Source organism: Canis aureus, chromosome 28 (assembly GCF_053574225.1).
Source record: "Canis aureus isolate CA01 chromosome 28, VMU_Caureus_v.1.0, whole genome shotgun sequence".
Lineage (NCBI taxonomy): Eukaryota > Metazoa > Chordata > Mammalia > Carnivora > Canidae > Canis > Canis aureus.
Window position 1 is genome coordinate 14107432 of NC_135638.1, and position 13060 is coordinate 14120491.

General features: G+C 43.4%; 1 protein-coding gene and 1 long non-coding RNA gene across 4 annotated transcripts in view; one reads left to right on the plus strand and one right to left on the minus strand.

Moving 5' to 3' along the window:
• Positions 1-11062, minus strand: part of ZBTB10 (zinc finger and BTB domain containing 10) — a 32558-nt gene extending 21496 nt beyond the window's left edge. For both annotated transcript variants that reach the window (XM_077876455.1, XM_077876454.1), the window contains exons 1-2: positions 10055-11062; positions 186-1071 (exon numbers count right to left, since the gene is read on the minus strand). In XM_077876455.1, the coding sequence (XP_077732581.1) occupies positions 186-1071; positions 10055-11047 (1879 nt within the window). In that variant the 5' untranslated portion in view covers positions 11048-11062. The remainder of the gene's footprint in view (positions 1-185; positions 1072-10054) is intronic.
• Positions 11063-12158: 1096 nt separating this feature from the next.
• LOC144300445 (uncharacterized) overlaps positions 12159-13060 on the plus strand; it is a 215475-nt gene continuing 214573 nt past the window's right edge. For both annotated transcript variants that reach the window (XR_013367071.1, XR_013367070.1), the window contains exon 1: positions 12159-12500. This is a non-coding gene — a long non-coding RNA (uncharacterized LOC144300445). The remainder of the gene's footprint in view (positions 12501-13060) is intronic.

The window sequence follows — 13060 nt, forward strand, 5'->3', positions numbered from 1 at the left end:
CTGAGAGGAAAAAAAAAGATACATCAAAATTATACCAGTAATTTTCTCCTTTTTATTATGAACACTCAAATTTAATATTTGTGTATTACTTTTATGGTTTAAAAAATATTTTGAAAATATACTTCAAGATTATATGCAACCATAATTCATAAGAATGAAAACGGAGATATCTTATAACCATTTACCTGGTTCTTCCTTGATGAATGATAAATCTTCTTCTGGATAGGCAACAGGTGGCTGCATCACTGAGCAATCTTCTAAATTTGTTTCATTAGGTGGTATATTATAAATAAATCTCTTTGTAGTTTGGTTTTTCCTCCTTGTTTTGCCAGTCTCTTGAATTCCCTGGGAGCCCATATTATTCCAAATAAACACTTTTGTTTGACCTTGAGATTCATTTTCAGCCAAATCAGGTGAACCATCCTGGACCCAACTACTGTCATTCATTTGGTAGTTTTCTATTTGGCCCTCGTCGACGTTACAACCATCATTTTCAATTTTTACGTTACTTGCCAAATTGGTAAGATTCCGTGTTGCCCAAAAGCTGGCAATTTTTTGATCCCGTGATGAAGATAGACCATCTCTATTAACTGGTTTTCTATTATTATAGTCCACAACTACAGACTCTGGAGCTTCTGATTTAATGCTTATATTTAAGGCATCTTTAATGAAATTTCGGCAAGTTTGAACAACTTCACTCATCTGAAGATAGCTGGCCACTGTCATCACTTCAATGGCATTTTGGCTTGTGAGCACCAGGTTACCAGAATACAAGAAGTCCAAGATGACTGAAAAACCTTGAACTGCAGCAATATCTAAATGGGTAGTATTGTTTTGGTTAGGGCTTTCTTTGTTTGAAAAGCAATATAAAGTCTTAAAGAAACGGCTGCCTGCAACCAGGATGTTCTTATGAGCTTTAAAGATTTTTCCGCTCACCACGATGCTGACATCGCAAAGAATACCTTTCTTTCTTTGTTCATTTAGTTGTCGAAGAAGTTGATAGCAATAAGAGTTCTCATTTGGCCTACTATTAAAGTCACAGTACCCCTCCTCTGATGGTATTTCTGACTCCTGTAATTGGATGGAAAACATTAATATTAAATTTTATTTTTTTAAATCCCCAAATGAAGGAAAATATCAATATAACTTTTTAAAAAGCGCTAATCAAATACACTAATTCATTAGCAATCATGTATTTGGGAGTCTGTAGCATTCACAATCCCAAATATTAAGAAAAGTGTGAAGAGCTTGGCACAAGCCACTATTATAAGGAAAGTCAAACACATCTGAATGAGGATCAGCAGGATTTCATTTCAATAACATCTATCATGTATAATCCAAGGACACAGATTAAGAATTATTTAAAATTAAAATAGCAATTACTTTTTTATGAAAATAGTTTCATATGTAGAAATCAAATTAGTTTGCCTCTTTAACTGCTAGGAGATGCAGTGGTCTTTTTTTTTTTTTTTTTTTGCAGCGGCCTTTCTGACTGAACTAAACATGTCCAAGTTAAAATGCTGGGTATTAAAAAAAAAAAGTTGGGTATTCTTATCCTATTTAACACTACTAAAAAGGTAAATTTTAGGTATTGGCAAACATCCAATCAAGTAGTTCAGGTCAATGAAGTTAATTAAATCTAACTAAAGATAAAGATAAGACCCTGATAGGGGAAAAAAAATACCCTGATGAGAAAATATATTTCAACTATAGGAATATCCAGCTATATAATTTCCCAATCAATTTTCAAAATGACTTATCTTTTTAGGGGCATAAATAGTAAATATAAGGTAAAATTCTTGAGCTCAATTCCTTTTTGTATTTTTTTTTTTAAGAGACTATTTTTTTTTTAAAGATTTTATTTTTTAAAGTAATCTCTATACCCAAAGTGGGGCTTGAACTTACAACCCTGAGAACAAGAGTCACATGCTCTACCAACTGAGCCAGCCAGGCACCCTGGCACTCAAAATTCTCAGTTTATAATTTTCTTCCCTATCCATCTGACATGTATTCATCATAGTTCTGTTTAGCATCACTAAAGTTACGGTAATTCCTATAAAATAATAGCACATTTTAATAATAGCCGTTAGATAATTTTTTCCAATCAAATGTGCTTAGATATTTCCAGTAGAAATGACTGAAAATGCCGATCTTAAGTGTTAAAAAAAATCCATATTTTCTTTGTATAAAATATTAAATGCAGGCCATTTCTGTAAAATAAAGACACACACTTCTATGACTATATGGCATGGGGAAAAACATGGAAAGGTGTATACTCGATTGTAAACATGCTGAGAGGACTGATATTCTTGGAGAGGAAAAGAGAGGAAGGGGGACTCCAAGAAAAAAATTGAAAGGTGTTGGGAACAGTTAAGACTGCAAAAGAATTTTCATGGAAATAATATTTTAATTGGTGGTGAGATTCCTAAACAATCACAAGTCCATTTAACCCCACATGGGTATGGCTAAATTACAAAAATATTAGGTTTAAGTCTGAGTACTAAACACAGGAGGCCATACATACAATAATTTCAATTCCCTTGAAACTAAACCAGGTCACATGGTTCATTTAAGAAGGAAAATATCAGAATTCCACGTCCCTTCAGTATTCCACAGGGGTAATGGAATAGTACACAGATAACCCTGCAAACCTGGGGTATATGATCACTATTGAAGAATGCATGGTAAGTTGAGATTTTCCTTTTCGTTTCCAACTGACCCTTGGCAATCTATTACCTTCTGAGTGCTTCAGGCCCCTAATGCCCTTATACTGTAACACTCTATTCCCTCACATTCTTGATCATACCAAAAAGCCTCATGCTCTAAATTAGCTATTTTTACCTCCTATGAAATACCCCGTCTTCAAAAACTGGTAACAGCCAAGATCTGAGTCAAATAAGCAAAACAAATAATTCACATGTAAGTTCCAAATTTTTGCTTTTGAAGGTGTGAAGGAAGTGCGATTAAAAAAGACTGTTTTAACCTTAGAGCTCACATAAGCCAGTATGTTGTGAAATACCAAATGCTTTACCAAAAGGGAATGAAAAATCTGTGAATATATAAAGAGCAAAAAAACAATACTAAAAACACCTACAATTAATGCTACAATATAATTTTCTATAGAAGTATCATACGGTTTACTTGATGTCCCTTTTGAGGCTATTTGAATAAAACTTTTTACTAATTTGCTTATGCTTGCCCCTCACTAAAGAAATATCCCAAGTTGAAGAATCTTCCATTAATGCTGGCCTGAAACTAAGCTCTGCTATGCATGCCATACCTGCTCAGCAAAAGCTCACTTGGTTCAAAGTTCCGATGTTGCAATAACAGTATAAATACTTGGAAGAAACAACAATTTTAAGCACTGATCAAAATTTGGCAGTACATCATGAAGTATTTGTGGAAGCAGTGAAATTAGCATTTATACTAATCAAGAATCCACCTGGAGTTTATACATCTGGCAGTTCAAACCTTTCAGAAGGAGACTATGTCTAACTGTAGCAGTCATTTTTAGGCTATGGTCACCGTGTTCTGCATTTTCTGGGCCCGTCCCAATTTCTGAAGTTCTCAGCCATTATCAGACCAAATGTCCTAATTCTTAAAAATAACTCAGACAAAAGCCTACCCACCAAAATATTTGCCCATTCTATTTTAACACAAACTATACAAATCAAACAAAACTATTCAACCACTATTTTTTCCTCTCATTACTGTTTTACAAGAATAATGTTCTTTGCTTTTATGAGCAACACCACCAATTTCTTTTTCACTACTGATTACAGCACTGTGCCTTGTTTCTGTAGCACCTACTAAATACGCTCTTCACAATGAAGGGATTCCAAGTCAAGAGTATGTGTACTCTCAGAGGGGAGTATTATTTGGGCAATTTGGGTAAAACAGAGCTTAAATAAGCACACTGCATTAAAACAAACTGCTGGTATTTGCTGAACTAAATAAATTAAAATCTTATCTAAACAAAAATCTTTAAGTAGTTCCTTAAGAACTCATACCATCTCTGTCTCTGGTTCCTTCTTTAACATTCTGAATGTGCACTCTGAATATATGGATAACATGAGTTCGCTGATATGTAAAAATATACTGATGAAAATATTCAAGTGTTTCTAGAACTGGTATTTTCAGATGTTGGGAAACTTTTCTGTTCCTTTTCCCTAAAATGGAAAACACAACTTAGCCCTGACATTAGTCTAAAGATTTTAGGAAAATGGACATTCAGACTTTAAGTGAATGCCTACTTTAGATAAATTCTACAATTGGGGACCCAAAATGAGTAAGTACAGTTCACAACTTGAAAATCACTAGTGGGCAAGACTCTTAAGGTACTACAGAGTGTAACAAAGTTATTAGGAGAGCAGAGAGGAGGTTTATCTATAGGAGGGCAGTGGTGATGGGGTGCTTTTTGGAAGCAAGATCTGAGCAGAGCAGAAGATGAAAAGTGAGAAGGGAGGATGAGCATTCTAAGTAGATAAAGCAGCATAAAAGGAAACAAGACAATCTTAGGGCATCCTCACAATTCCAGATTTATGAAAGAACTTCAAGGTGGTCCCCCCACCAAAAGCCCAAGAAATTCAAGTATACACTTAACGAACATTTTTGGAGGCAAAGGCCTATAGCTTCCATCAGTTACCAAGAAATTCAAATTCCCCCACAAGATTAAAAACCACTATGACAGGTGCCTTACAGAGCTTTTAAAGCAGTGATCTGATTGGCTTGGAAGATGTAAGAGGTGGCTATATGACAGTAAAGTAGAGGATTAATATCAGGGAACTAGAACTAAAGATACTGTGACCAGGGGGAGGTAGTGTTAACAGTGCAACAAATTTACAAGAAACCAGGACCTTAACTAACCTAAGATGGATAATGTTAAGGGAAGGGGAGGGGGCAATGAGTCAGAACCTGGAAAAGTATCTGGAAGATAATAATCAACAGAACTTGAACGATCTGGGACGCCTGGTGGCCCAGCGGTTGAGCATCTGTCTTTGGCTCAGGGCGTGATCCCAGGACCCAGGACCAAGTCCCACATTGGGCTCCTTGCAGGAGGCCTGCTTCTCCCTCTGCCTATGTCTCTGCCTGTCTCATGAATAAATAAATCTTAAAAAAAAAAAAAAAAACTTGAACGATCAACTAGATGTGGAGGTTGGGGAACCATAAAGTCAACCTTCAGCACCTCTAGTTTGGGACGCCAGAAAATGCCACCAACTGGCAGAGAACCCAAGACCACCGTCCAATCTTCTCCTACCCTTATGAGAAAAAGAGTTGGAGAGAGAACTTCAGTTGCAAACAGTGAGTTCATGTGTCGTCAATCCACAAAGGATAAGAAAATACTATTTAGCTAAAAAATCAACAAGTAATTAGTATTTACTTTCCCTACCCAGGATTATAGTCCTTTCAATAAAGGGATTAGCAGGAAAAAAAAGGCATTTCCAATGCAAAACATCCAAGTGTAAACGGAAAGCATTAAAAACAATCTTTATTACTTTTGTTGCAGCAGCCCACTGGAATGCTATATTGAAAGAGTAAAAACATTCCACCTCCAAATCCAAATTTTAGGGAAAAAATGGGAAATTCTAATTCTATAGGTCCAGTGGTGGAAATCTCTAGGTGTTTTTAACCTCCAGGCTATTTTAGATTATCAAAGCTATACTTTATTACCAGCTCTCTTCTAAAAACATAACTACACAGGTATCTCTGAACAGCAACATATTTCTTCATGATCCTCCCATTTAAAACTGCTAGTTTGCCCATTTGTTTACAGAATAAAATATCATTTTAGCATGACAAAAGACCCTCCATAGTTCATTACCTATTCAAACCTGATTTTTCATCCTGCTCAACAACCAAATTAACCACTTCTCAGACACATCAGTTTTATTGTTAATGCTGCTTCCAATTGAAGCAGCAAGGAATGCCCTTCCTTCCCTGTTGAACACCTATTCATGTAACACAATGAAGTTCAAGAGCCAATTATATAAGCTTCTCCCAAACTTTACAAGTAGAATTGATGACATCCTTTAGTGTTTTCACTGTAACCTGAAGATACTTCTAAAATGGTACATGTTATTTTATTATGTCTCTTCTTACCCAGACAGTCATAAGTTCTTTGAGAGCAGAAAAAATGTCTCACTTACAGGTTTCATCTCCAGTGCTTTGGATCTACCTAATGTAAGTAAATTTAAGAGGAAGAAAGAAGCCAACCCTCGATTGGCTTTGACTATAACGGATAGTCAAAGACACTACTCACAGGTCAGAAACACAAGGGAAATGAACCAGCTCAATCAAACATAATGAAAGTTAGAACCTATATAAATAATATTACACAAAAGGCTTATTTCCTGGGCCAGAGGTTCTTTATTTGAAGTAGCCTACAACCCAGTGTGGAGTCCTAACTCGCAGGGCTTTGAACTCAACCGTGAGATCTAGAGTCCAACACTTTAACCCACTGAGCCACGAGGTGCATCTTATCTTTAATATTTTCAGACTTTCTTCCTAAATTGTTAAAAACAAAAAAAGCCCTTAAGCCTTATTTTTGTCAAATAGAAAGCTGGTAAACCACCTCACTTTTGCTTTAGTTGCTGACCAACATATTTTCACTAGTAACGTCAATCAGATCACTGATTTAAATTCAGTATTTACTTTCTAGAAAGATTAATGAAATTTATTAACAATACGTTTCAGACTTGGTAAACTGGCAAGAGGCGACAAAATGTGTGATTTACACTATGAAAATTTCACAATTGGGTAGAAAGTGATCCAAACCAAGAGACAGTGGTAACCACTGTTAATAAAGCAATTTTAAAAGTCCTCTGGGCCAAATGGTCAAATCCTCTATGAGCTAATCATTGAACCCCCCTCAATAAAGACAGTTATTACTCAAATAAAAACTCTATCACCCCTTACATCCTTATAAAGAACATAGGGATCTCTCCGAAATAGAATACTCAGAAAACATTCTGAGAGCATATTTTAACTCTTCCATGAGCAGTCTTGACAACCAACACCCAATTAACAGAACAACAACAAACTTTTAAGGAATGTGCTATTAATTCTTTGGTCCGATTTAATGAAAAAGAATTTTTCTTACTTTCAGAAAGCCTAAGAAAAGTAACACTTAGTGATATTCTAAGATTTAGCCAGTCTCCTCTCAAAAATCATCCCTCTTTAAAAAAAAAAAAAAAAAACTGGGGAGGAGTTGAGGGGAATAAAGGGTGTGAACTACCCTTAGCCTAAAACTGAGTTCTTGCCTGAAGAACTCCAGAACTCTCATTTTCAGGACAGGAGAAAGCTATTGTAAGGTATTCTTATGAAGTGGTGAAAGAATTTGAATGGATGAGAAAGTCTCAGAATGTTCAAAAAACTAGATGGCCAAAGTCTCTGAAGGTATGAAAAGGAGAACTGGTTTATTCTCCTGAATTAGGATTGATGCCATGAGATAAAGTGGTTTCCAAACTGTCAAAATTTGTAACGCTGAGACATAGGATACCAGGCTACCAAAAATACTTGTTATAGTTATCAGTAATAAATATACATAATGATAATAAACAATTGCTAGCTTTTACTAAGCGCTGGCAGATATACTTCGCACATACAGGGGAAGTACAAGTTAACTCATTTGCCTGCCAGGAAAGATGATTAGGATTCAGGTCCCCCTAACCTTAAGCCCAAGAATGCTCTTACAGATTGTGTTATACTGCCTCCTGCAGGTAGTCAAAGGCTACAGGGCAAGGAGGAAAAAAAAAAAAAAGGCGAACTGAACTCTGCCCATATGAGTAAGTCAATTCTTGAACAGGTCACTCATATTAACAAGACAAAGAGATATGTTGGTGGTACCTGCGATAACACTAATAAGGTCAACACCCAAACTAACGTTACAAAGAAAAATAGAAAAATTAGGATCAATTCAGAGTGGAAACATCCAAAATCCAATCGAGGAAACCAATATATAACCTTAGATATACAATTTCCTAAATTTACTAATTGTCCTCAGCCTAATGAAAAGAATGTCCTAAGATGGTGTGCAGATTCTACCTATAAAAAGATTATATGTTATCTTTTGAGGAGTCAAAGGGAAAAGGAGGGATAATTCAAAGATCAAATTTAGAAAAGATTTTACCTAGGGAATGAATCCCCTGATCCAGAAGATAACGCCTAGGGGAGAAGGATACACCACACGAAATCTATCGTAAAGTTATCCAACTAATTCCCCTTCCTCTGATTTCAGGTTCACTAAGCAGCTAATTATATTTTGCATTCCCATTCAGATTGGTCTACAGGGACAGACTATGCTGATAAGAGTAACTGGCCCACTGTATATTAAGAACATTCCTTCTAATTGTCTTTTTAAAATTTTCCGAATAACCGACCTACCATTATTTAGAAAAGTGCGCTTTCATTTTCACAAGTCCCCCATCTCCATCATCTCACAACATAACTTATTAACTCTTTAAAGCCTCTGACTCTGCATCCATATAATAATAATAATAATAATAAAAATAAGATAGCGGAGTAAGGAAGGTAATGGGTACTTGGCATACAGGACACAAGGAAATGTTATATTTCACTCCACGGCCCAGGCTCACAAAGCCAGTAATTGTACAAAGCTGAGATCTGAACCCAGATTTATTCCAAAACCCATTCTTTTTCCATTACAACATCCCCCATAGGCTCTAGTCTCCGTTATCATCAAGGACTCTAAGACTTAGGACAATTTACTTAAGTTTTTGGGACTGTACATCTTTGGGTGACCTTCCTTAGGCAACTAAATTTGTGCAAAAACTATTGCCATTCTCCACTGGGAAAAATAACCCCATGCTTTAAAGTTAACTTCAGAAAAACTACCGTGCTTTGGGGGTTATGGGATAGCACCTAATTAACTCCAGTGCAAGTGTTCTGAACAGCAAGATTACTCCAATAAACACATAGCAGGACTAATACCTAAAAGGTGACTTTCTCAAATCAATGACTGGCTAACCAATACAAAAGAATGAATTCCATCTACCACACAGGTTGTCTGAAAGTATTAAAATGAGAACTGCTTGACATCTATTTTGGCTTGAAAAAGAATTACCAAAATGGCAAGCCTACTATCTTTAAACTGGAAATATTAAAACAAGAAATAACAACTAGAGTACAGCTTATCTGTTTTGTAACTGAGGATTTATGCTTTTCAAGGAGTTCAGTGAACACATCCTACACCAGCCTACTACCTGATAGAAATAATAACCTCACAAACATCTGCAAAGTCTAAAATAAACCGCATGTACAGGGAACTTTAAGAAAAAAAAAAAAAGAGATTTCAGAAAAATCTCAGCGCAAAAGATCTGGGTAGTAGAAGAAACAAGTAAAAACTCCACTAGTTTACCAAAAGCATGCCTTTGGTAAGAAAGTTCAACAGAAAGTTCAAGGGGGAGGAATTTAGTAAAATTATTCACAAGGAGTGTTATCCAAATAGCTTCCTCTACATTTACATGCTGCTCTCATATTTCACATTATCCCGACCTGATGTAAAGAGTTTTCTGAGTTGAATGTTTTCCTGAAAGGGTTAGCGTCAAAGGTTAAGGAAATTGTTTAATTCATTCTTCAAAGAGTTGCCATATTTGACTTCCATCAGCACGCTGAACGACTATGAAACATTAAGGCAGCTTTTCTAAAAATCACAGCTAATAAACATTTTTGACCGCAAAGTCAACCTTTTAGGGTTAAAGCCTTCAACCTCACTTTCTTAAACTTTTTTAAGAACGCAAATCTGATGGACAAAGAATGGAGTCCAAAAAATAAATAAATAAATAAATAAAATCAGCGCTACGGCTGGAAAATTGTCATTCCATCCCCCACCCCCCAACGCAGAGGAACTTCTGAAAACTTGTTCCCAGGCTCCCTAAACCCCCCCTCCCGCCCCCCGCCCCCCACGCATCAGCCCTCCGCAGTGCCACGACGGGAACGATGCCTTCACCCAAGAAAGTGGTGGGGTTTTCTAGCCGATAACCCTCTTCCCTAAAAAGATCTGGAAAAAAAAAGTAAGGAGCGGGATATACTGTACCTGGGCGTTGGCTTCGTGGAGTTTGTGCTCGGTAGAGACGTGGTGTCTCAGAAGCAGGGTTTTCTTGTAGTTTCGGGTCCCTCGAGAAAGCTCGTCGTGCCCCACCGGCGGAAGGTCCCCGCTTCCCCCGTCCTCAGGGGTCTTCTGGCACCAGCCGCAGGACATAAGGCCAGTATCCTTGGAATACCGCAGCCAGGGGAAATCTTTGAGCCAGGAGGTCTGGAAGGAGCACTGTAGCTTCTGCATCAGGGACTTGGGCCGCGCGAGCGGGAAGTGCTGGACAGTCTCTCCTTCGCCAGCGCCCACGCCGCTGCCCTCCGCTTCGTCCCCGCCATCGCCGCCCGACCGCCTGCTGCTGCTGCAGCTGCCGCCTTCCGCCCCGCTGCCGTCGCCCAGGCTCGCCCCCTCCTCCTCGTCCTCGGTGCTGTCGCTCAGGGACGCGCCGTCCTGCATCAGCTCCTTCCCCTCCAGCGCGTCCAGCTCCAGCTCCACGGCCGCGGGCCCTCGCCCATTGAAATGCCTCAGGGGCCACGCCGAGGTCTCGGGCCGGCCGCGGCTGCTGCCATTGTTGCCGAGACCCCCGCCGCCGCCGCCGCCTCGGAAGGCCAGAGTCCGACGGTTCCTCTCCGCTAGCAGGGGGCCCCCGGCGCCACCGCCGCCCAGCGAGGTGGGGCCGCCCGCGTCCTGGGGGAGCAGCGACTCCTTGGCTTCCTCGGCGGCGGCGGCGGCGGCGGCGCTGGCGGCGGCGGAGGCCTCCGGGTCCTGGGGCTCCAGGCCCTCCAATTCCGCTTCCTCGTCGGCCCCCCGCCCATTGAGCTGCGGAGGCGCTGGCGGCTGGGGCTGTCTCGGCTGCGGCGGCTGAGGCCAAGCCGAGGCCTCCCCGCCAGCGTTATTGTTCGTGGAGCCGCCGCCGCCGCCGCCGCCGCCGCTGGCGGTGACCAACCCGCCTCCTCGGAACGCCAGCGTCCTGCGGTTCATTTCACTGAACGACATGGCGCGCGCCGCCGCCGCCGCCGCCGCCGCCGCCCGGTGCCCCGGCTCGCGCCCGGCCTCGGGCCGCGTCCCGCGCGCTCCCCGCCGCTCCCCCTCGGCGTCGCCCCCGCCCCCGCCCCCGGCGTTCCGGTCTCGCGCGGCCCGGCCTCGCCCTCGCCCTCGCCCTCGCCCTCCCGCCCGGCCGCCCGGCTCGCGCTCGCTCCCGGGGCTGCCTCACGCGTCCGCCGCCGCCGCCGCCGCCGCCGCCGCCGCCGCCTCGTCCTCCACCCCCGCCCCCGCGGAGAGCCCCGGGCAGCGTCCCGCGCGGAGAAGGGGGCGGGCGGCGGAGAGGGCAGCCGCGAGCCGGGGGGCGCGCGGGGCCTTGGAAGTTGGGAGGCGGAGTGCGGGGGGACCCTGCGCTGCCCCCTCTCTCGAGCCGCGCGCACACACCGACCCTGCCTCCGGCGCGCCGAGGAGTCCCGCCGCCGCCGCCGCCGGCTCCCCAGGCGCCGAGCGCGGGAGGCACGTTAGGCTGCCGGGCTCCGCCACATACCGAGCCGACAATAAAGCCGGCGGAGCGTTTCCGTCCGACCAGGCCCCGGCGGAGGTCGAATGGCAAATGAACAACGGACCGTGCGCCCACAATGCACCGGGGTAGCAGTAACCGCTGGAGGGGGAAAGGGTGGGGGCCGGGCTGGGGGAGGGGGGCTGGGCTTGGGGCTGGGCCGGGGTGGGGTGGGGGCGCCAGGGGACCGGGAAAGGGGCCGGGCCGCGCCTCCGGCCTGGGGGCGGGGGTGCGGCCGGGGCGGGGGGGAAGGAAGTCGGCCGGGGGGCGGGGGGCGGGGGGGGACAAAAGGCCGGGCGCGCGGGCGGGCGGGCGGGCGGCCGGGGGTCTCGGGGCGGGGGGGTGGGGGGGGCGGGCGTGTGCGGCCGGGGCCGGGCTACGCGGAGGACAAACAGCTGGCGAGTGTCAGGGTCTGGCCGCCTCCCCGCCGCCCGCTCGCACCTACCCGCGCCCGGGACGCACATTTTTTCCTTCTCTCGCCACGAGTTCACCTGGGACTTTGGCACTACCCGTGCGGCGGGGAGCTGCGCTTCCAGCCTTGTCATTTGCTATGGGGGGGGCGGGGGGCGGGGGGCGGGGGGCGGGTGGCGGTGCCCGAGGAAGTGAACTTAATTTTGCTCCTTCACAAAGACCGGCCCGGCCCGGGCGGTGCGTCTCACGCGAGGAGGCTGCGGCCCCCGACACCTCCCGGCCCGCAGCCCGGTGCGCGCGAGGCGGCACCTCCGGCCCGAGGCGATCCTCATTTCAACAGAAAATGCACCGCCCCGAGTGTCTTATTGCTGTGATGAAATGGAAATTTAAATAAAAGGTCGAACACGTGCGTTCGCTGGGAAGTATTGACATGGGTGTTACATCACCACCAGCCAATCAGATACCCGCAGTCGTGTTTATACTTTCTACAACCACCTTGTGAGTATTACAGTATGTCATAACGTTATAAATATTAGGCAGGGTTTTCCCCAAGAGCGGGGAGGAGTCTGCTTAAGACCGACGCCGTGTGCGGCTCCCGGGGATTGTGAAGCTCAAGGCAAGGATTCGTTATTAAGCTTTTTTATTTTTTTATTTTTTTTTTATTTTTTTTATTTTTTCGAATTGTTTACGTTGCATCCGGCATTTAGAATGGTTCGAGGAACAGCTGGAGCTAGGAATGAAAACTCAAAACCTCGGTCGAGTCTTCTCCCCGCCCCCCCCCCCAAAAAAAATTAGGTTTTCCAACCTAGAGCCCTTCTATATTCTTGACATTTTAGTATGCTCAATTTCGAAAATTCTAAAGGGTCTGGACTCGTTCTACTGTTTTTAACACGTGAAACTGAATCTTCAGTTACTTCTATTCAAGCCTATTTCAGGCTCAAAAAAAAAAAAAAAAAAGACGTTCTCCAACTATGGCGAGGCTCTTTGACTTTTTGAAGGAATATAGTGACGCTGAGAGTTCAATCGCAAACTAATAGGACACATGTTCAGGATTACTC